The 22,997-nt window shown below is 45.9% G+C and overlaps 1 protein-coding gene and 1 long non-coding RNA gene across 9 annotated transcripts in view; both read left to right on the top strand.

Annotated features, from left to right (window-relative positions):
• The window catches only part of LOC139164354 (complement factor H-related protein 2-like), a 36,373-nt gene extending 35,926 nt beyond the window's left edge, over nucleotides 1–447 (top strand). For all 8 annotated transcript variants that reach the window (XR_011558607.1, XR_011558608.1, XM_070746370.1 and 5 more), the window contains one exon: nucleotides 38–447. Coding sequence is in view for 6 of the 8 variants with exons in the window: in XM_070746370.1 (XP_070602471.1) it covers nucleotides 38–120 (83 nt within the window). In the remaining 2 variants the exon portion in view is untranslated. The remainder of the gene's footprint in view (nucleotides 1–37) is intronic.
• LOC139164357 (uncharacterized) overlaps nucleotides 1–22,997 on the top strand; it is a 283,996-nt gene that overhangs the window by 229,673 nt on the left and 31,326 nt on the right. The gene's annotated exons all lie outside the window — the stretch shown is intronic.

Here is a 22,997-nt window from a genome sequence, read left to right as displayed (position 1 = left end):
ACATTTATTTCTTCATTCTTCACATTGTATTTTACAGATCTAACTAAAGGAACAACAGAACATGCACACCGTTCTTTGAACCAGAAGATGAATATCAGAAATCATTTATCATTCTCCTAAAATATGACCACATTAAACTGTATTGTCTATAGCTATCAACAAAGTATCTGAACCTAAAAATCTACCTTGTAAAAACCAAGTTTTACCAACTGGGAAAAAGTTAACATTTACAAACAAACCTGCAGACTATATTTAAGGCAGATACATCTACAATGAAGAATTTACATTTTTTTAAAATATACATTTTATCAGTAAACATTTAATTGATCTGAATTATCAATCAGCAGGTCAACTTAACACAATAAAAATAGAAAATTGTAATTAATATTTTTAGCTTAAAGATGTGCTGAGTTCTAAAATAAAAATAAATAAATATTTTTTCACCAAGCAATTTGTAATATATTCTTTAAATAACAGAGATAGAGAGCAAACTCTCTAATTCACAGTCCAATCCAAGTTCCAGAAGCAGTCTAGTCTTCCTTGGGTTGATGCTGGGCTTGCCAAACCACATTCCTTCATAAACTTTGACACAGAATGGAATGAAATGCACTAAATGTTCTAAAACCACTAATTACAGTAGTTCCTCTTCTGATCTTTAAAAATCCACCAAGTCATTTTTGGCATTTCATCCTTATGTGATTGTATCATCTCTGAATTTGAAATAATTCATTGGCTTGGCTTCTGATTGTATAATAGATGACAACTGGCTTGATGTTATGAACAGGACTCCAGGACAATAACATTCCGGGGGGCGGGGGACCAGGAAATTTCAGCTGATAAGTTTTCATTCCTTGTTACAGCCACCTAAATTAGGGGGAGTCAGTCTGGGCCTTTGCCTAATAACTTTGTCTGCTTCTTGTAGCTGTGATACAATTCCAGTTTGAGGATAGGTGGTTTATTAGCTTATTAATAAATAATTAGAAACTTTGGTAAGCTATTAATTGATTTTAGTTAGCGCTATTAGTTTATTTGTGCCTTTGCCTCCTAGAAGTAACATTTTTTAACACCTGTTGGCAAGATCTAGAGGGGTTGACCACAAACACCTCATAGGTTGTTCAGAAATATTGCCTATATAACTGGTAGGTCGTGACTTTGACACTTGGCTAAGATTCCTTGCAAGTAAACTCAATATTGAAATTAAGGAAAATAAAATGGTATTTAGTTTACACTTAAGCTGATAAAGATGTTTAAATGGGGGTGTGGAGATAAGTAAAGTGTATCATTAACTGTTCTGTCTGGGTCCCCCCAGATGCCAACACCAACCAAAAAGAGTATCCAGACACACTGGTAAAAAGCAAAGGCAGTTTATATAATTCAAAGCAAACACAGGTAACAAAAACTGTTCTTACAGACAGGAACACTATGAAGCTTCACAGAGGTTTCATGAAGGCCAGGCAATAAAACAGGAGTCTTGCTGGCAAAAACAACATTGGAGATAATAAAACCCATGCCTCCCCCAAGTCTTCCAGACTTCTTGGCCACAAGCCAAGATCAGAGACGCCGAGAATCGAAGCAAAGGTCACAGGACTCCCAATTGATAACTCTCCACAAGACTGTAAGGGCGGGCCTGCCTTTTCAACCCTGCTGAGGAGAACCACACCCAAACCCAGCTGTTGCCAATTCAGGGATGGAAATACCTTTCTAATTGGCTCCGTCTTTGAGCTGCTCGTCGCTGCCTCATGTCTATTATAGACTGTGCGTCTTCATCCAATGAATCCAGGCTACCAGCTGGGGAGAGCCCCCCCCCCGGGGGGTCTCAGGCTGCTCTCCCTCCTCCTCTTCCTGACGTTCCTCTCCCCCGTCTGCCTGGTCCTCCCCCTCCTGTTCACTGTCCTCCTCCTCTGGGCATGGATCCGGCAGAGATCCAGCCGGTCCCTGAGGAGCCTCAGGCTGAATCACAACAATTAACATAGTAAAAAACACACCTAGAGTTTCAATCTATAATAGTCTACCTATCAGTACAGAAGGAGACAGAATAGGGATGCAGATCAAAATAGGAAAGAAAATAGTAAGAGAACATTTATCCAATCTGAATAAGTTCAAATCACCAGGACCAGATGGATTTCATCTCAGGGAACTAAAGGAGCTGGCAGATGTGTTTTTGTAGCTACTAAAGGAAGTTTTTTAGAGTTCTTGGAGCATGGTAAAACTGCTAGAGGACTGGAATACAGCTGAAGAGCCCTTCACTCCTCCCCTCGAAACAGAATACCCTATGAGACTAAGACTTTCAATCCTGGGTCTTGAAAGCGTAGAACTAAGACGCCTTAAACATGATCTAAGTATTCAAGATTATATGCTGCAACATCCTGCCTGTTGGTGACTACTTCAGCTTCAACCACAACAACACAAGAGCACACAACAGGTTTAAACTTAATATTAACCACTCCAAACTTGACTGTAAAAAATACAACTTCAGTAACCGAGTTGTCAAAGCGTGGAACTCCATAGTGTCATCCCCCAATCCCCAACACGTTACCCTTAGATTATCCACGGTTGACCTATCCAGATTCCTAACAGGTCAGTAAGGGGCGAGTACAAGTGCACTAGAGTGCCTTCTGTCCCCTGTCCTATTGCTCTCCTATATCTCCTATACCTTTCTTCTATTCCTATATCTCTTCTTCTATTCTTTCATTGATATGTTCTATTCCTATAACTTCTCTTCTATTCTTTCTTAGATATATTTTACTATGACTATATCCTCTATAACCTTCATCATGTATTTTACTATGTGTATACCCACTAAAACCCTCATTGTGTATTGGACAAAATCAATCAATCAATAAAAATATAGTTGCTACAACAGTATCGAGTCTGCCTTAGATATTTTAGTTTCCATGACCAATGTTCCCTCTAATATTTTTTCGGTGTGGGTAGAAAAGTATAACGTCTGAGTGGCGCATTTTCATGCCTGGGCATGGATTGGTTAGAAACCTAGTTGTTAAGCGAATCTGGCTTTTCTGCCCCCCTGCCCCCATTGTCTTTGTTTGTGAGACGGTTGCAAAAGTCATGTAACCTCAAGACACAGCAACGGTCATAAATATGAAATGGCGGCCAAATTTTGATCACACGATTGTGGGGCTGCTGCGAAGGTCGTAAGTGTGAAAAGGGGGCATAAGTCACTTTTTCAAGGCCATTGTGACTTTGAATGGTCAGTAAATGAACCGTTGTAAGTCAAGGACAACCTGCCATCCCCCCTAGATGTTTTCTGGGGAGCTTCAAAATGGACTCATGATCTGCTTCTAAAAGAGTGCACTGGTCGGACAGATAATCCTCGACTTCTGTTCTGACCCCAGTGGATGCCAACGATTCAATCTCCTGAGTAAGACAGTTATTAAGTGAGTTCTGCCTCTCTTTACCATCTTTCTTGCCACAGTCATTAAATGAATCCCTGCAGTTACTTGTCAGAAGATCCCAAAAGATGTTCACATAATCCTGGGACATTGCCACCATCATAACTACAGACCAGTTGTCAAGTGTCCAAAGTTTCATCCAATAACCCCTTTATTTTTCTAACAAAGTCCTTCCTTCCTAGAAGGAAGAATAGAAAGAATAAAATGGAAAAGGGGATTAAAACACAAGGTCCTGGGAAAATTCGGAATGGCAATGCAAACTCCACAAGCATGATCAGATAATCTTCCACACTGCGAGGCCGGCACACTGCCCATTTAACAGCAGCCCTAATTACTTGAACCCCACCCAACCACAGGTAGACTCTATTATCTGCTGTAATATCTGTGAAGCTGTTCTCTTCTATGCATAGCTCTATGCATGCGTGGGTCTATGACAACTGCCTCATCAGAGTCTATCAAAGATAAGGAAGATGAAGACTGGCTTCTTTCTGGGCTGCCCGCCAGGCCCCCCTCTGAAGGTCCCATCTCACAGACACTCCCTTCTTCAGAGGATAATTTGCTGCCCAAAGCTGTCGGCAGCAAAACAGGCCTGTGACATTTGGATGTTTCACCCACCTCCACCTCCACCCCCACAGTCCTTGGGGCAGGAGCTGGGCCAGAGCTAACCACAACAGGTATGGTAGTATCTTCAGGTGGTATCAGGAGAATAGCCCCTTACAGCTACAGCTTTGAGCATTTTCCTGTCACACTTCTTCTGCGGTTTATACTTCTCTGATATGGGAATGCAATCTATTTTTTTCTTTTACCTAGACATTCCCCCATTCAGGAGCTCCAAAACGCTTTGGTCTTTCTTGCTGTCCTGGTCTTCTAACATGGACCCATCTGTATGGTGGTGACATTTGCCATCATTATGTCTTGAGCAGACCCCTTTGCTAAAAGAGATCCTTAGAAGGAAAGAGGAGCTTTGTTTAACAATCACAGTCCATTGCCTTCCTGCAGTAGTTCAATATTTTGTCATCAGTTTTATAGGTCCTTGTATCCCTATTTGTACCTTCCTTCTTCCTTTCTTTTTCCCCTTCTAATTACTGTATTTCTCTTCTCTGTTAGAACCCTAAACACTTCCATACCCACATTTCTGGATTCCAATGATGGGAGCTAAGCTTTTGCAATTACAGATAGTCCTTGACTTGTGACCACTCATTCAGCAACCATTAAAAGCTACAATGGCACTGAATCGGGAGGACTTTCAATGCTTCACAAAGTTCCAGCTTTACAGCATGTGATTTCCTATATATTCCTGCAAGCTTCCCACATGTAAAATCAATTATGAAGGTTGCAGTGTCCTGGAGTCCTGTGATCGCTTTTTTGTGACCTTCCTGACAAACGAGGAAACCAGATTCATTTAACAACCCTGTTACTAATTTAACAGCTACAGTGATTCACTTAACAAATGTGCCAAGAAAAGTCATAAAATGGGGCAAAACTCACTTAACAATTCTCTCACTTAACAACATACTGTACATTTTGTAGTCATAAATTGAGGACTATCTGTACTTTGCCATTCTGTGATGGAAATTCTGGTCCCAACTGCCACTGTAAGCTAAGGACTACATTTGACATACAGTGATACCTCGTCTTACAAACGCCTCGTCATACAAACTTTTCGAGATACAAACCCGGGGTTTAAGATTTTTTTGCCTCTTCTTACGAACTATTTTCACCTTACAAACCCACCGCCGCCGCTGGGATGCCCCGCCTCCGAACTTCCGTTGCCAGCGAAGCACCCATTTTTGCGCTGCTGGGATTCCCCTGAGGCTCCCCTCCCTGGGAAACCCCACCTCCGGACTTCTGTGTTTTTGTGATGCTGCAGGGGAATCCCAGCAGCGCAAAAACGGGCACTTCGCTGGCAATGGAAGTCCGGAGGTGGGGTTTCCCAGCGAGGGGAGCTTCAGTGAAATCGCAGCATCGCAAAAACACAGAGGTCCGGAGGTGGGGTTTCGAATGGAGGGGAGCCTCAGGGGAATCCCAGCAGTGCAAAAACGCACTTCGGATGGCAAAAGGGGTGAATTTTGGGCTTGCACGCATTAATCGCATTTCCATTGATTCCTATGGGAAACATTGTTTCGTCTTACAAACTTTTCACCTTAAGAACCTCATCCCGGAACCAATTAAGTTTGTAAGACAAGGTATCACTGTACTTTAATTTATCAAACAGCAGCTAAACCAGGGATGTGTCTGTGTTTGGCTAGTTCACTCAGCCTTCTATTCTTTAAAAACAAAAATATCACTCCCTTTTGTTATACCTTCCTTTAAGCAGTTTCTAATGATTCCCACACGTGATGCAGTTATAAAGATCTACACTTTATTCATTGCTTTCTCTCCACTCTCCTCAGCAAGGCCTGCAAGCATTTAACCATAGCATCTGATGTAGGCCTCACATGCTCACCCACCATAGATTCCTATGACACTCATCTGTTTGTGTGTGGGAAAGAGTTCCAATTCAATATTTGAACCAATAGGGCCCAAACAATATTGCTGAACCAACTAGGTAAATGATTTAATTTAATTTATTATATTTCTATGGCACCCAACTCCCAAAGGACTCTGAAATATTTACCCTGGAATATTGCATCCTTTGCTATAGGGCAGTGATGGTGAAATTATGGCATGGGTGCCACAGGTGGCATGCGGAACCACATCTGCTGGCACACGAGCCATTACCACAGCTCAGTTCCAATGTGCATGTGTGTGCTGGCCAGCTGGTTTTTGGTGCATCCGGAGGATCTGAGAAGGCATTTTCAGCTTATGGAGAGTCTCTGGGGTGATGGGGGGAGGGCATTTTTGCTTCTGGAGCTTGGGGAGGGTGAAAAATGGGCCTACCAAGTTTTCAAGCCTCCAGAGGGTCTCTGGGGGAGCAGTAGAGGCAATTTTTGCCATCCCCAGGCATTGAATTATGAGTATGGGCACTCACACTTGAGCGAGAGCACACACACACACGGGCTTTCTGCACATAAGGGAAAAAAGGTTCATCATCACTGCTATAGGGACTCATGGAGAGGACCTTAGAAATAATATTCAGAGACAGTTACAGAAATAACAAGGGCAGAAACCTTTTATAAAGCCCAGGAAAAGAGATAATTATTAAGAAAAGGATCAAACTGACTCCTCTTGACTTAGATGATTGTAAGGAGGGAATGTAAAAAATAAGCAGATTTGCAAGATACTGATACTATGGTCTATCTCATGAAAATTTAGTTCTGATATTCATATGGAGCTGATTTCTTGATCTGGTGTACTTCATTGGATAGAAATGTCTTCCAACTTTTGCAGCATCTCACTGCCTATCATTTATTTAGCAATATTGTCAGTTAGGAGATGTCCTGTGTCTTCTTTACCTCTTGCAGAGTGGAGAGATTGACTAAACAAGTTATTCTATCCGAGCTGCTTTTCTCCCCAGTGTAGCATTTCCCTTAAAATAGCGCCAGCGGACTTACCCCGCTGGCGGCGTTTGCTGGAGGGTCGGGGAGACACCGGGCTCCTTGGCGGTCGCCATCTTGTTCTCGGCCGAAGTCTCGCGATGCGAGACTTCGGCCGAGAGTCAGGCCAACTCGGCCTGACTGCTGACGAGTCCGGGCGGGGCTTGCTGGCCCTATTTAAGGGCGTGTAGGCCCGGGGCTGAGCCTTTTCGCCCGGACCTTGGCTGAACGGCAGACACTCGGCTGGGTGCCTGCTCTCAGCAGCCATTTTAGGCAGCCTCGTGTCTTTGGCCGCCATTTTGTGGCTTCGTAGTCGGCGGAAAGAGCTCTTCGGCGTGGCATCTTCTGCCTGGCGGAGCCGGCATCGGCTGGCTGCCGCCCTCGGTTTGCCTGCTCCGTTTTCCCCCAGGATCGGGGGGTCGTGGAGGGTGCCCATTGGGAGGAGCGGCTTGGCTTTTCTGCCACCATTGGGTGGGTTGGCCTGCCGCTGGGCCTCCCCTCGTGAGGCCTGGGTGCTTAGTGTTGGCCTCGCTTCCCAGCCCAATCTCTTGTTTTCTTAACAGATAGAATATTAAATAATAATAAGGGTATGGCCCCGAAGAAGAGGCAGGCCCAGGCCCCTCCGGCCCAACCAGCAGGGCGGCCTAGGAGGGCGTTGAGGTCTTCAGCCCGGGCTCGGGCTAACCTAGAGGGGACCCCTGGGGTGGTCCCACCGGAAGGGGGGGTTTATGCCTCCAGCCCCTCACCTTGATGTTTCTCCCTCCCTTTCTTGGGCCAGGGTCCTGGAAAGGCTTGATGAGCTGGAGCGTTGGCGGTCCGGATCGGGCCCAGGCGGGATCCCCCTGGCTGCATCGGCGGCCTGGGGAAGGGAGCCAGAAGAAGAGGTAGCCCAGGCCGGGCAGATGGCCCAGACCGGGCAGATGGCCCAGTCGGGGCAGAGGGCGGCATTGCAGGGCCCCTCTCGGATGGGCCCCCGTGGATGTCTTCAACCCCGTATGGGGCAGGTGAGGCTGCACCACACTTGTCCGCCACATCGCTCCTCCCCTTGCAGGGTCCGGGGTTTAACCCGCCTGGTTTGGGGAGTGGCGCTAGTTTTCTGGGGTCCACTTCAGGCACATGTGGTCAGGTTTGGTCCCCGCCGGCTCTGCCGGCAGGGGCGCCAGGGGTGATTTTCCCACCGGGGCCCGGGGAGGCGGGTTGGATCCCTCCAGCGCCCGCTATTATGCCCCCGCCCCCTTTGGTGTATCCACCGGGGCTAGGGGTGCTGGGAACTGGGGCCTCCACCGTGTGGGACCCGTTCGCCAGCATCAAGGCTGGGGCTATCCCATGTGGGCTACCTGCCACTCCCCTGGGGTACCACCTCCACCCGTCAGTGAAGGAGGCGATTTGGAGGGGAGAGTATATGGACCTCTTCTCACTATTGAACAGAGAGGTCCCCAAGCAGGAAAAGGATGTAGTGCCCGGGGAAAAGCCTAAAAAGACCAAAGTCACTAAGTGTTTCAGCTCATGGCTGTACGCTTTCCTGACTTATGCATCAGTTGTAATTCAAAGGCAGCCGGCTAGGGCCGCTTCTATGCTCAAATATATTGACTTAATTGCTAGGGCTCATTTTGAGTATAAAGGTACTATCTGGCATCATTACGACAAAGGCTTTATGATGCGGATAGCTCACGACCCCTCCCTCCCCTGGGATATGGTGGTGCCAGATCTATGGTTCCAGGCCACGTATATGTCTGGCAAGGAAGGGTGCGACAGGACCAATAGCGGTCATTTCATGGAGGAGGAGCCCACGGCTTCCACACCAGCCAAGGCGGCTACGGGGGGAGCGGGGAAGGGAGCCTCCCCTGCGTGTCATTAGTTTGCTGTAAAAGGGGCGTGTTTTCATCCCTTTTGCAAGTATAAACATGCATGCGGGAATTGTGGGGGGACCCATGCCTCCTCTGTGTGCCCCCGCCCCAAGAAGGGGGCGGAAAAGAAGGGTGGGGGTCCAGGAAAACCTCCCCCACCTACTGGGGGAAAAGGGACCCAGCCCAATTAATTTAAAAGCACTTGAGGGTTGGTTGATTGACTACCACCCTCGCTCGAGAGCGGCTGCTCTCTTGCTAGGTTTCTCCAAGGGATTCAGGATCCCTTACGTGGGGATTAGGCAGGCCTTCATGTCCGACAACCTTAGATCGGTTGTGGGACATGAAGACATTGTTAGGGCTAAGATTCGGAAGGAGGTGGCCGAGGGCAGGGTCCTTGGGCCTTTCCCGGAGCCGCCCTTCCCGAATCTTCGAGTATCCCCATTAAGGGTGGTCCCCAAAAAGGCGAGTGGTGAATTTAAGTTGATTCACCACTTGTCTTTTCCTAAAGGGGAGTCAGTGAATGATTTCATTCCTGACGAGCTTTGTTCAGTCCGGTACACATCCTTTGATGCGGCCGTGGCCATGGTTAGGAAGTGTGGGGTTGGAGCCCTTATGGGAAAATACGACATTAAGTCGGCATTCCGGCTCCTCCCCATACACCCAGACGACTTCGAGCTCTTGGGCTTCCATTTCGAAGGTGGTTTTTATGTAGACAGGGCTTTACCCATGGGTTGCTCTGTCTCATGCTCTCTTTTCGAGAGCTTTAGCACCTTCTTGGAGTGGGCGCTCAGGAGGCGCAGTGGTCTGGGTTCGGTTGTTCACTACCTTGATGATTTCTTGGTGGTGGGGCCTGCGTATTCGGAGCAATGCTTTGCTCTAATGCGGGACTTCGAAGCCCTTTGCACTCAGTTGGGGGTGCCTTTAGCCTCTGAGAAGACCGAAGGCCCCGCCACCAAGATTACCTTCCTCGGTATTGAATTGGACTCAGTTGAGCAATCTTCCAGATTGCCCCTGGACAAATTGATTAAAGTCAGGGATAAGCTTGATACGGTTCTGGGCTGCAGGAAGGTCACTCTTCGGCAGCTCCAGGAACTAGCTGATATACTTAATTTTGCCTGCCGGGTTGTGGTGCCGGGCAGGGCCTTTTCTAGGAGGTTATATACTGCGATGAAGGGGATTTGTTTGCCCCATCATCGTACCCGCTTATGTGCAGGGGTCAGGGCTGACCTCTGCGTGTGGCGGGAGTTTTTAGACCACTTTAATGGGCTGTCTTTTTGGAGGCACGAGCTTCTTTTGGAAGCTGAGTTGCAGCTCTGCTCCGATGCTGCGGGGACTTGTGGTTTTGGGGTAGTGTTAGGTGACCAGTGGTGCTGGTCGGTTTGGCCTCCGAAATGGAGTGCCTCTTCATTGGTTAAGGATTTGACTTTTTTGGTGCTCTTCCCCTTGATAGTGGCCCTAGAGCTTTGGGGTGAGCAGTTTGGGGACAAGACTGTGCATTTTTGGTGCGACAACCTAGCGGTTGTCCATGTTGTGAATGCCCTGTCCTCTAAGAGTGACAGGGTCATGCGGCTTGTCCGCCATTTTGTGCACAGGTCCTTGTCCCTAAACACATTGTTTTTAGCTAGGCATGTCCCCGGGTTAGATAACGGGGTTGCTGACGCCTTGTCCTGTGGTCAGTTGTCCAGGTTTCGGACCCTGGCCCCGTGGACCCGAGAGTCGCCAGAGGCATTCCCAGACCACCTTTGGAGCCTGGGCGGGCTCCCGAGCGGTGGAGAGAAGAGGCCTCCAGGGCTATCGCCCTCTCGGTAGCACCGGGAACCCTGCGGGCTTACCAGCATGCAGGTAAGGAGTTTGGGGATTTCAGGCAGGATAGGGGTTACCCCCATAGCTGGCCTGCCCCAGTTGAGCACCTGGCAGAATTTTGTGTCCAGCTTAGGCAGCTTGGCCTTTCAGTTAGGACTATTAGGTCCAGGTTAGCCGGCCTCGCCTTTCTGTCCAAGGCGGGGGGGGTTTAGAGATTTTTCTGGTGACTTCCGCATTCGGAAGATGCTGGAAGGCTGGGTGAGGGAGCGACTGGGAGCCCCTTGTGACACTCGTCGGGCCCTGACAGTTCAGCAGCTGTCCCTGGTAAATCAGGCTTTAGACAGTCTGTGTGCCTCATTGTACAAGGCCCGTCTTTTTAGGGCAGCGACTTGTGTCATGTTTTTTGGGGCCCTCAGGGTCAGCGAGGCCATGGCCTCCTCTCAAGCTGACACGTCGCTCCGTGCCTTCCAGTATGCTGATCTAGCCTTCAGGCAGGGGGGGGTGTATCCCTTGTAGTAAGGCATTCTAAGACAGATCAGCTGCACAGAGGGGTTTGTATTGAGCTAAGCGCGGCCGCCGACCAGTCTGTGTGTCCAGTGGCCACCTTGCAGCATTATTGTAGTTTACGTGGGTCAGGGCAAGGGTACCTTTTTAAGCATCTGGACGGTACCCCTCTGACCCATTATCAATTTTGGGTGTTGGTGTCCAGGGCAAGGGCTCAGGTAGGCATGGATCCCGCCGGCTATGGAATGCATTCGTTCCATATCGGCGCTGCCACTAGTGCGGCACTTTCTGGTTTCCTGGGGGTCAGCAGCATATTTGGGTTATGTTAGGCCCGCTGAGGATTCTAGGCAGGGCTTAGGCTAGGTAACCTCTCTGTGTGTCCTCTTCCAGGTCCCCATGCCAACACGAAACTGACGGCGCTGCTGTGTGGCCACAGCATGATATTTTGGGCCGGCTGCTCAGCAGCCAGAAGCGCCATCAGGACCCAGTTGTCATTGGGACGGTGGGTCAAGGTCGTTTGGATGGGCCGAAGAGGTATGCGGTGGGAAGGACTCCTGCCGGCTTTGCTGGGGGGGCAGCATCCCACGGCTGCACCCAACGTTACTGGGTAGGCGGCTTCCCAGGGTCACGCCCAGGTTGGACTGGGAGGGCGGCATCCCATTGCTGCGCCCAGATGGCTGGTCTTGCACCTCGGTGGCAATGACCTGTGCCTGCTTGGGGGTCTACCATTGATCATCCAGGCGATCAAAGACCTGCGGCGGCTTCGCTCTGTGTGGCCCAACACGCAAGTGGTGTGGTCAGAGATCCTCCTGAGGATCGTGTGGAGGGATGCCATTTCCCTTAGGACCACTCACCAGGTCAGGCGTAGAGTAAATAAGGCCCTGGGCAGAATAGTCAGGGAATTAGGTGGGGTTGTAGTGGCCCATCCCCTCATCACTGTAGATCGTCCGTGGCTTTACTGGGCCGACGGCGTTCACCTGGCAGAACAGGGGAACGCCATTTTCTTACAGGACCTGCAGCGGTCTCTGCGTGAGCTGGCGCAGCTGGAGGGGGGAGTCGGGGGGCCAAGATAGAGATCTGACCCCCGCTCATTGGCAGGTTAGGGGCGGAAAACTGGGTGGTGGTTTAGCAACTGCGCGTTCTCCCTTGGGCATCTTTGGGGATGATTGACAGGTTCTCTCCAAGCTTGTGGTGGAAGCGACCTGAGCAGTTGGGGGGAACCTGTCTTTGGGTCCCGCACCTTTAAGTCCCCTGTTAGGGGTTAGCCAGCGGGACCCCCCTCATGCAAGTGCATGGCAGGGTCTCAGGTGAGGGAGGTGTCCCTCACCTGGACTAGCATCGAGCTACGCCCATAAGTTGCCCAGGAAGGTTTATTGCTACGTCATTTCCGCCCCGGAAGTATTTGTTTGACCCTGCAGGTCCATTGTTTGGGTCATAGTTAGTTATGTTGTTATGCTAATTTATTTAAATTAAATTATGCTAATTTATGTTAATAAAAATGACCCAGTTTTAAATCCAGCTCTTGTGTCCGTGTCGTTACTCCGTCTCTTCAGCAAAATGCTAACTGCAAGTTAACTAGTTCAGTTTTGTCATCTTGGTTGATTAGGATTGTTCACCTGGCACTGCTACTGACACCTTAGTCAGGTTTCAGCTAAAGACTTCTTTGACTATTACTAGGTAAAGTTTGCAGGCCTTCAATGTATACTTCCCTTGGTGTGCCTGCTTACTCTCTTGTAATCCCTTCTTTTCAAATGAATGCAACTATAAACATTCTCTTATTTTAAATTATCCCAGCATCACAGTGATTATTCCAAAGGGTGGGAGAGCAAGATTAAAGGCTACAAGATCAGCCCTTTCATCTGGCTTCCTTGTGAGTCAAGTTTCAGAAAACTTTCCCTTCATTTGGGCATATGGGGTCATAGCCATCTGATGCTAGAAAGCATGGGTTTCATATTCTATGGTCACGTGATGTACAGTGGTACCTCTACTTAAGAACACCTCCACTTAAGAACTTTTCTAGATAAGAACCAGGTGTTAAAGATTTTTTTGCCTCTTCTTAAGAACTATTTTCTACTTAAGAACCCGAGCCCAGAAAAATTTCCCAGGAAATTTGAGAGTGGCACGAAGACCCAGCCAGTTTCCTGCCATTCCCCCTTTAATTCTGGCCATCTCGGGCTTTTCTGGGCTACCAGAGGAGCCTTTCGGTGGTGCTTAAGGAGGCTTTGGCAGTTCAGAGCGATCGAAGCATTTTACTTTCTCTGGGCACTTGGAGAGGGAATAAACCTCTGCCAGTGCCCAGAGAAAAAGAAACACTTCATTTTCCTTTCTTTGGGCACTTGGAGAGAGAGTAAGCCACTTCACTGTGGAGACTCCTTCATGCTGCCTCCCATACACCCAGTGTGAGGTTGCCTCCCACAGCATCTGGGCAAAAGGGGGCACTTAGCCCTGGCCAGATCAACTCGACTTCAGCCAAACAGAGGAGTCACCACAGTAAGGAAAGGCACTGGCTACAAAGTGAGCGAGTGAGAGGAGAGGGGAGCCCTTCAGCATGGGAAGGAAGAGGAAGCAGGTAGCAACAGCAGCAGCCACTTTTTGGTCAAAGGAGCAGGATGTTCCCCCCTCTCACCCACCTGGGTTTCTCTCTCTGGCACGGTGTATGGGAGGCAGCCTCACGTTGGGTGTATGGGAGGTGTGTGCTCCTCCACGCCACCTCAGAGTCCCTCTTTTTTTATTAAGCCTTAAGTTTTGGATTTTTTTGATTCCCCTCACCTCACCTTCTTCCTTCAGCAGTGATCGTCCTCCTCCTCTTCTTCCTCCTCTTCCTTCCACCCAAATTTTATTTCTTTCCTAATAGCTTTGCATGCATTCTTTGGTTTTACATTGATTCCTATGGGAAAAATTGCTTCTACTTACAAAATTTTCTACTTAAGAACTTGGTCACAGAACGAATTAAGTTCTTAAGTAGAGGTACCACTGTGTCAGAAAATTTTGGGACATTTTTGCCTTTGTGTGATTGTGGCCTACATGTGACACATCTGGTGCATGGGCCACCAGTTTCAAAGGCCTGCTGAAGTAAAACCATAAGCATAAAATCATCCGTTTGCAATTACATGATCTTTCACTTAGCAACTATTTCTTGTAATAAATGAATTGCTGGCTCCAATTGTGGCTGCTAAATGAGGGCTACTTGTATTCCTAATTTGCTAGATTAGGTCAGTGGCAGACCTAATCTAGCAAATCAATTAATGTTTAGAAAAGGCCATTGAGATAATATCTTATATTTCCACCAAACAGCAATATCACATTTAAGAATGACACATCTTATTCCTTATGAAGTTCCATTCACTTTGTTCCTTAAAGCAGGTCAACCTTTTGGACCTTAGAGAACACTACATTCATAATTTTAAATCCCACAGACAATACAGATAATACAGTGGACTGTATTAAAAATTCCCATCTTAAAAGCCACTGGACTATATGTAAGGCAAATAACTAAAGGTAAAATGAAGAAGAAACCACTATGGTTTAGCAATGATGTAAGTCAAGTGCTATAATCAATGAAAAAAAGGCTGCCTATAGGAGGTATAAAGAGTCTGGAGGTATAGCTGATAGAGAGGTGTATAAAATGAGACAAAAGGAGGTGATAGGAAGAAGAAAAACTGCAACATCACGAAGCTTAGTACCGGGAATAATACATGCATTGATGGGAATAAGGAGATCACTGACCATTTCAATAGCTACTTCTGTTCAGTTTTCTCAAAAGACACCTTACAATATAATACTATAGATGGATATAGCATTGCTTCCAGCTGTATGGATTCAGCTCCAGTGATCTTAGAAGCCGATGTCTTAGAAGAACTTGAACGATTAAAGATAAATAAGGCAATGGGTCCAGATGGCATCCACCCCAGAGTTCTTAAAGAACTCAGATTGGTCACTGCTGCCCCCCTGACTGATTTGTTTAACCAATCCCTGTTAACAGGAGATGTTCCTGAGGATTGGAGAATGGCCAGTGTTGTGCCTATCCACAAGAAGGGAAATAGAGAAGTAGCTAGCAACTACAGGCCAGTTAGCATGACATCAGTTATAGTTAAAATGATGGAGACTCTACTCAAAAAGAGGATGAATCAGCACCTAAAAAACAATAATTTATTGGACCCAAATCAGCATGGCTTTACTGAAGGCAAATAATGTCAAACTAATCTCATTGATTTATTTGACTATATCACAAAGGTGTTGGATGAAGGTGGTGCCGTGGATATTGCCTATCTGGACTTCAGCAAAGCCTTTTATATAGTTCCACATAAAGAGCTGATAGATAAATTAGTGAAGATTGGACTTAATCCCTGGATAGTTCAGTAGATTTGCAGCTGGCTGAAGCATAGACATGAGAGAGTTGTTGTTAATGGCGAGTATTCTGAGCAGAGACGGGTTACAAGCAGTGTGCCACAAGGGTCTGTTCTGGGTCCTATTCTTTTTTATATGTTTGTGAGTGACATGGGGGAAGGTTTGTTAGGGAAGGTTTGCCTATTTGCCGATGACTCTAAAGTGTGCAATAGGGTTCATATTCCTGGAGACGTGTGTAATATGGCAAATGATTTACTAGGTAAATGGTCAAAGCAATGGAAACTGCAGTTTAATGTTTCCAAATGTAAAATAATGCACTTGGGGAAAAGGAATCCTCAATCTGAGTATTGTATTGGCAGTTCTGTGTTAGCAAAAACTTCAGAAGAGAAGAATTTAGGGGTAGTGACTTCTGACAGTCTCAAAATGGGTGAGAAGTGTGGTCGGGCAGTAGGAAAAGCAAGTAGGATGCTTGGCTGCTGGTTAGACCACATTTGGAATACTGTGTTCAGTTGTGGAGACCTCACCTACAAAAAGATATTGACAAAATTGAACGGGTCCAAAGACGGGCTACAAGAATGGTGGAAGGTCTTAAGCATAAAACGTATCAGGAAAGACTTAATGAACTCAATCTGTATAGTCTGGAGGACAGAAGAAAAAGGGGGGACATGATCGAAACATTTAAATATGTTAAAGGGTTAAATAAGGTTCAGGATGGAAGTGTTTTTAATAGGAAAGTGAACACAAGAACAAGGGGACACAATCTGAAGTTAGTTGGGGGAAAGATCAAAAGCAACATGAGAAAATATTATTTCACTGAAAGAGTAGTAGATCCTTGGAACAAACTTCCAGCAGACATGGTTGGTAAATCCACAGTAACTGAATTTAAACATGCCTGGGATAAACATATATCCATCCTAAGATAAAATACAAAAAATAGTATAAGGGCAGACTAGATGGATCATGAGGTCTTTTTCTGCCGTCAGTCTTCTATGTTTCTATGTTTCTATATGAATCCAGCACACCACTTGCTAAAGCACCTGGACTCCCAGTGGTGCAATGAGGTCTGTTTGTACATGGTATGTAACCTACTTGGGTATTGCCATACAGTACACTAACAATGTTAGTCTACTGTTAGTAAAATATAGAGACTGTATCTTTAAGGAAATATTACTGGTTGGCCATAAGAGGGCGCCAGCATTGTTCCCTTTAGGGGGAGTTACTTTGTTAGTGATACCTTTGCCTGTGAGTTGTATTATTCTTGCTGTGTGCAGTTTGTAAACTATTAGAGTTATATTGTTGTTTCTGTATATTTGTAAATAATAATATTGTATATACATTGATACTAAGTCTGAGTCATTGTCTGGCTAACCCACATTACCTACATCCACAACAACTCTGCTTAATGTATGTTGAAGGTTTTGCACTGAGACATACTAACAAGGTCCTCTAGGCATTCTCTCCCCCCCTCTCTTTCTCTTCCCCTCTCCCTCTCTCCCCCACTCTCTTTCTCTCTTCCCCCTCTCATCTCTCTCCCTTTGTCTGTCTCATCTCTTTCTCTCTCTCCCTCTTTCTCATCTCTCTCCCCTCTCCTCTCCCTCTCGCCCCCACCCCTCTCGTGTGCACACCCGCAAGACCCAGCAAGAGATGAAGCTTCACTCCCATTTTGGAATTTGGAGCAAATCCCCATCTCCCGCCCTTCCCTTCTCAGGCCAGGTGAAGAGTGCCTGACATGGGAGGGCAAGGGGTGGGGCAACCACTGGTGTGTTCAGCTGGCAGGAAGCCACAGCATGGGGAAGAATGAGCCATAGGTTGGTGAAACCCATTACTTTAACCGGCCTGTGCCACTACCACCACCCCCTCTTTGCACCATTACCTCATTCCAACCAGTGAGGTCTGTGCAGCAAAGTTGCAAGTTTCACATAGCAGAAACTTCCAACCCCACCCTGAGCTGCCTGGCTGGTCTCATATTACAGAGCTGGCCATTAGTCATCCTCGAGCAGCTCCTCCACCAGGTGTGCCACAGACCACCCAAATTTTCTCACTGAATGGTTGGTGACCTCTGCAAGCATAGATTTGTTACTCTATGGCAGTGATGGCGAACCTTTTTGGTTCACATGCCAAAAAGGTATGTGGGGGTTGCTAGCATGTGTGCATATGCCCACATTCCTTTCCTCCTCCCCCCACACATATGCACACAAAGATACACACACACACACACACACACACAGGTGCTGCCCCTGCACAGAACATAATCCCCCCACCATCCCCACGCATGTGCGCAGACCTCACCAAAGCCTGGGATGGTGAAAAAAACAGAACAAACCAGAATTTAGGAAAAATGGATTTCAGGTTCCTTTGTTATGCTGTTTTTTGCACTCCAAGGCTTCAGGAAGCTTTCCTAAACCTTCCAGAGTGCCAAAAACAGCACAATGGGCATACCCGAAGTGCATTTTCCAAACTTCCGGTTTGCCTATTGAGTAGTTTTTTGCAATCTGGGGCTTCAGGGAAGCATACCTGAAGAATCTGGAGGGTGAAATGGCCTTCCTTAAGGCCAAAAGTCAGCTGGCCAGCACACACATGTATGCTGGAGCTGACAAAGGGCAACGTCTTGTGTGCCCTCCAATACGGCCCTGCGTGCCACCTTTCACCCTCTAAATGCTTCATGGTTGCGAAGATAAGAAGTTTCCTGGCTCATTTTATCACACGTGGTGGACTTGTCCGGAAGCACGTAAATTTTGGACATGAATTCATGATTGGATTCAGAAGATTTTAAGAAAGACTATTGATCTTAGATCCGAGATGCCTTCTGGGTATTTTACCAGATAATTTTGATAAAGAAGAGACATATTTAATTATACATATAAATACAGCAGCTAGGATTGTATATGCACAATGTTGGAAATTGAATAGGATACCAACGGAAAGGGAAGTTTTGAGAAAAATTATGGATTGTGCAGAGATGAGTAGATTGACTTTGAAACTTAAAGATAAACAAGACTCAGATTATTATAGAAATTTTGGGTAAGTTTTATGATTGGGTAGAAAATTAAGAGATACATTATGTATGTATTAGTAATTGGTTAACTTTGAAAAAATTGAAACAAGATAATTTGGTTTAAGCTCTGCAAGCCAGATGGCAAAGATGAGAAATGGTTGTAGCACTATATAATGATATAGAAACATAGAAACAAAAAACATAGAAGTCTGACCGCAGAAAAAGACCTCATGGTCCATCTAGTCTGCCCTTATACTATTTTCTGTATTTTATCTTAGGATGGATATATGTTTATCCCAGGCATGTTTAAATTCAGTTACTGTGGATTTATCTACCACATCTGCTGGAAGTTTATTCCAAGGATCTACTACTCTTTCAGTAAAATAATATTTTCTCATGTTGCTTTTTATCTTTCCCCCAACTAACTTCAGATTCTGTCCCCTTGTCCTTGTGTTCACTTTCCTATTAAAAACACTTCCCTCCTGGACATTATTTAACCCTCTAATATATTTAAATGTTTCGATCATGTCCCCCCTTTTCCTTCTGTCCTCCAGACTATACAGATTGAGTTCATTAAGTCTTTCATGATACTTTTATGCTTAAGACCTTCCACCATTCTTGTAGCCCGTCTTTGGACCCGTTCAATTTTGTCAATATCTTTTTGTAGGTGAGGTCTCCACAACTGAACACAGTATCCCAAATGTGGTCTCACCAGCATTCTATATAGCGGGATCATAATCTCCCTCTTCCTGCTTGTTATACCTCTAGCTATGCAGCCAAGCATCCTACTTGCTTTCCTTACCGCCTGACTGAACTGTTCACCCATTTTGAGACTGTCAGAAATCACTGCCCCTAAATCCTTTTCTTCTGAAGTATTTGCTAACACAGAACTGCCGATACAATACTCAGATTGAGGATTCCTTTTCCCCAAGTGCATTATTTTACATTTATAAACATTAAACTGCAGTTTCCATTGCTTTGACCATTTATCTAGTAAAGCTAAATCATTTACCATATTACAGACGTCTCCAGGAATATCAACCCTATTGCACACTTTAGAGTCATCAGCAAATAGGCAAACCTTCCCTACCAAATCTTCCCCTATGTCACTCACAAACATATTAAAAAGAATAGGACCCATAACAGACCCTTGTGGCACACCGCTTGTAACCTGACTCTGCTCAGAATACTCGCCATTAACAATAACTCTCTGATGTCTATGCTTCAGCCAGCTGCAAATCCATTGAACTATCCAGGGATTAAGTCCAATCTTCACTAATTTATCTATCAGCTCTTTATGTGGAACCCTATCAAAGGCTTTGCTGAAGTCCAGATAGGCAATATCCACGGCACCACCTTCATCCAACACCTTTGTGACATAGTCAAAGAAATCAATTAGATTAGTCTGACATGATTTGCCTTCAGTAAAGCCATGCTGATTTGGGTCCAATAAGTTATTGTTTTTTAGGTGCTGATTCATCCTCTTTTTGAGTAGAGTCTCCATCATTTTAACTACAACTGATGTCAAGCTAACTAGCCTGTAGTTACCAGCTTCTTCTCTACTGCCCTTCTTGTGGATAGGCACAACACTGACCATTCTCCAATCCTCAGGAACTTCTCCTGTTAACAAGGATTGGTTAACCAAATCAGTCAGGGGGGTAGCAATGACAGATCTGAGTTCTTTAAGAACTCTGGGGTGGATGCCATCTGGACCCATTGCCTTATTTATCTTTAATCATTCAAGTTCTTCTAAGACATCGGCTTCTAAGATCACTGAAGCTGAATCCGTACAGCTGGAAGCAATGCTATATCCATCTATAGTATTATTTTGTAAGGTGTCTTTTGAGGAAACTGTACAGAAGTAGCTATTGAAATGGTCAGCAATCTCCTTATTCCCATTAATGCATGTATTATTCCCGGTACTAAGCTTCGTGATGCTACAGTTTTTCTTTTTCTTATCACTAATATATCTGAAGAAGGTTTTATCCCCCTTCTTTACAGATTTGGCAATTTCTTTCTCTTTTCAGGCTTTAGCAGCATATATTATCTGTTTTGCCTCCTTCTGTCTCATTTTACACACCTCCCTATCAGCTATACTTCCAGACTCTTTATACCTCCTATAGGCAGCCTTTTTTTCATTGACTATAGCCCTTATATCATTGCTAAACCATAGCGGTTTCTTCTTCCTTTTACCTTTAGTTATTTGTCTTACATACAGTCCAGTGGCTTTTAAGATGGCCTTTTTTAATACAGTCCACTGGGTGCTCGCTCCTGCCATTTTATCCCTCCCCTTTAATTCATTATCTAAATATTCCCCCATTGCATTAAAATTTGTTTTTCTGAAATTCAATACTTTGGTTGCATTATAGGATTGCTCACGATGAGTTTTTTCATCAAACCACAAACATAGATGGTCACTGCAACCTAAATTTTCTCCCACCTTGACACCTGAAACCCAATTCCCATTCGTAAAAACTAAATCTAGAATATTCTCCCCTCTAGTTGGTGTCTTAACCAGCTGTGCCAGAGCTGCTCCTGTAAAGGCCTCTACTATATTCTTACTTTTGCATGTAAGGGCACTGGGGATATTCCAGTCAACATCAGGCATGTTGAAATCACCCATAACCACAATATCTCCCTTTACTGCCATATAATAATAGTGATATAAAACAAAATTTACTTATTGTTTAGACTTTAAACATATAGAACTTTATTTTACGATGTAGGTGATATATTATGAATAGTTTCTTTTATTAAACATACATATTGTCAGGACGAAATCTTCATGTGGAGTTAGAGAGTTCAGTCTGACACAACACAAGGGGGGATGGGAGGGGTAGTGAGTAGTCAGAGGGGAAAGTTACCAGACACAACCAAAGATTCCTTTCTCCAAGCCAAGGTCACCTTTTGTTCTGCCTCAACTGAAGAGAAGAGGAAGTTGATAAGCCCCTGCACACAGACTGGCTCTCGTGATGAACTTGTGGGTGTGGGGGATGTAAGATGAACCTTAACCTAGGTGGGATTCTAGGAACTATTCAGAATCAGAATGACGATGGCGTAGCTCTGATTGAGAGAATTGGACTGGGACTTGATTTATTTCTCAGATGCTATTTGGAACGCTGACATTAAATTCCGATTCTCATCTTCTTCAGCTACTGGCGGAGGAGTAAACTCAGGAGAAATGCAAGAGAAGGAGTTAACTGAAGACCCTAAGGAAAGGGATGAAGGCATGGGAGGGGCACGGCGGAAGAGAGCTGCTGATGAAACAACCCCCCCCTCAGGATTTGTCTCTTCTTGGAGCCGTGGGAGGCCAGGACCCTCTGACCAAGAGAATTGAGAAACAATTCAGTGCTGGCTGGTCGCCCCCCCCCCCCCCGCAAATTGGAGCTCACTGAGAAGCCAATTTGTTGATCAGCCTGAATTGGGGAGCCTGCAAACGGTGTCCAGGAGCCAGTCCTTGGCAGATCTCCCTGACTATTTTGGACATCTGACTGTAAGTGGAACAACCCCTAAACAGAGCCCCCAGACCCGCGGATGGGTCTTGAAAGCCCCAGGGGATTTTAATGCTGAGTTAGGGAAGGAGACCCAGTGAAGTGAACAAACCCTTTCTTTCCACATGGCTGCGAGTGAAACCCCTAAAGGTGCTGTAGGAGAATTGAAAACTACCTGGGGGACACTTCCTTCTGAGCCCAGGTTGGCAGCCAGATCCAATGGGGGAGACAAGACCCTGGGGGAGACAAGACCCTGGGGAATGCCCTGAGATGAAGATGTCTGGGACTGTGTATATTCCGGGGATAGGATGGTCCCAGTGCCAGTGGGGTCCTTACCTCCCCCCTGCTCAGGAATTCCAGCAGCCAAGCCTTTTGAGTGAAACTGTGAAAATGAATGCTATTTCTTTTCCTGCCCAGCCTCCTCCCCCTGTGCCTCCCCCTGCCAGCAGAATGAGACTGAGACAGGAGCCCCCTTCTCAGCAGGAGGGGGGTATACCATTGAGGAGGATGCATCCATTGTTTAACACCCCTTTGCCTGCCGCCTTCCCTGCTGCAGCCCCCTCCCTGGATTGCCCAGCCCACCTTCCTTCCAGGCAAAATATGATGGGGATCTGAAGAAACTTAATTACTTTCTCTACAGAGTTGGAGCATTTGTAAGGCAACATGGCCATTTGTTTCCAACAGATCACGAGCTGATTGAGGCCATTTCTGAGGCTTTAAATGAAGGGGAAGCAGCTGAGTTTATAGCTGAACTGTTTGATGAAGCCACTCCTGAGCTAAACAATGTGGCAGGGTTTGTTGAGTTAATGAGATTGAGATTTCATGACATGGCAAGCCAGGTATATGCAGAAAAACAGATTGGTTTGCTAAAACAAGCAGGGCGACCAGTGAAGGAATTGGTGTGGGAATTCAGAAGAGCTGCAGGTAAATTAAGGGACTGGCCCAAAAGATATTGATCCATACTTTTAAAAATGCTCTTGACCTAGAATTAAGAAGGGCATATGAAATTTGGGGAATCCCTTGGGCCATTCAGAACTGGTATGCCAAGGCGATTACTTTGGATGAGGTGGTTTGCGCTGAAAAGAAACCACTCCCCAGCCGGGCCTCTAACAAACTTCCAGGAT

Source organism: Erythrolamprus reginae, chromosome 3, assembly GCF_031021105.1.
Source record: "Erythrolamprus reginae isolate rEryReg1 chromosome 3, rEryReg1.hap1, whole genome shotgun sequence".
NCBI classification, from domain to species: Eukaryota; Metazoa; Chordata; class Lepidosauria; order Squamata; family Dipsadidae; genus Erythrolamprus; species Erythrolamprus reginae.
The sequence above is the reverse complement of the archived record's forward strand: the minus strand, read 5'-3'. Positions and strand labels throughout refer to the sequence as shown.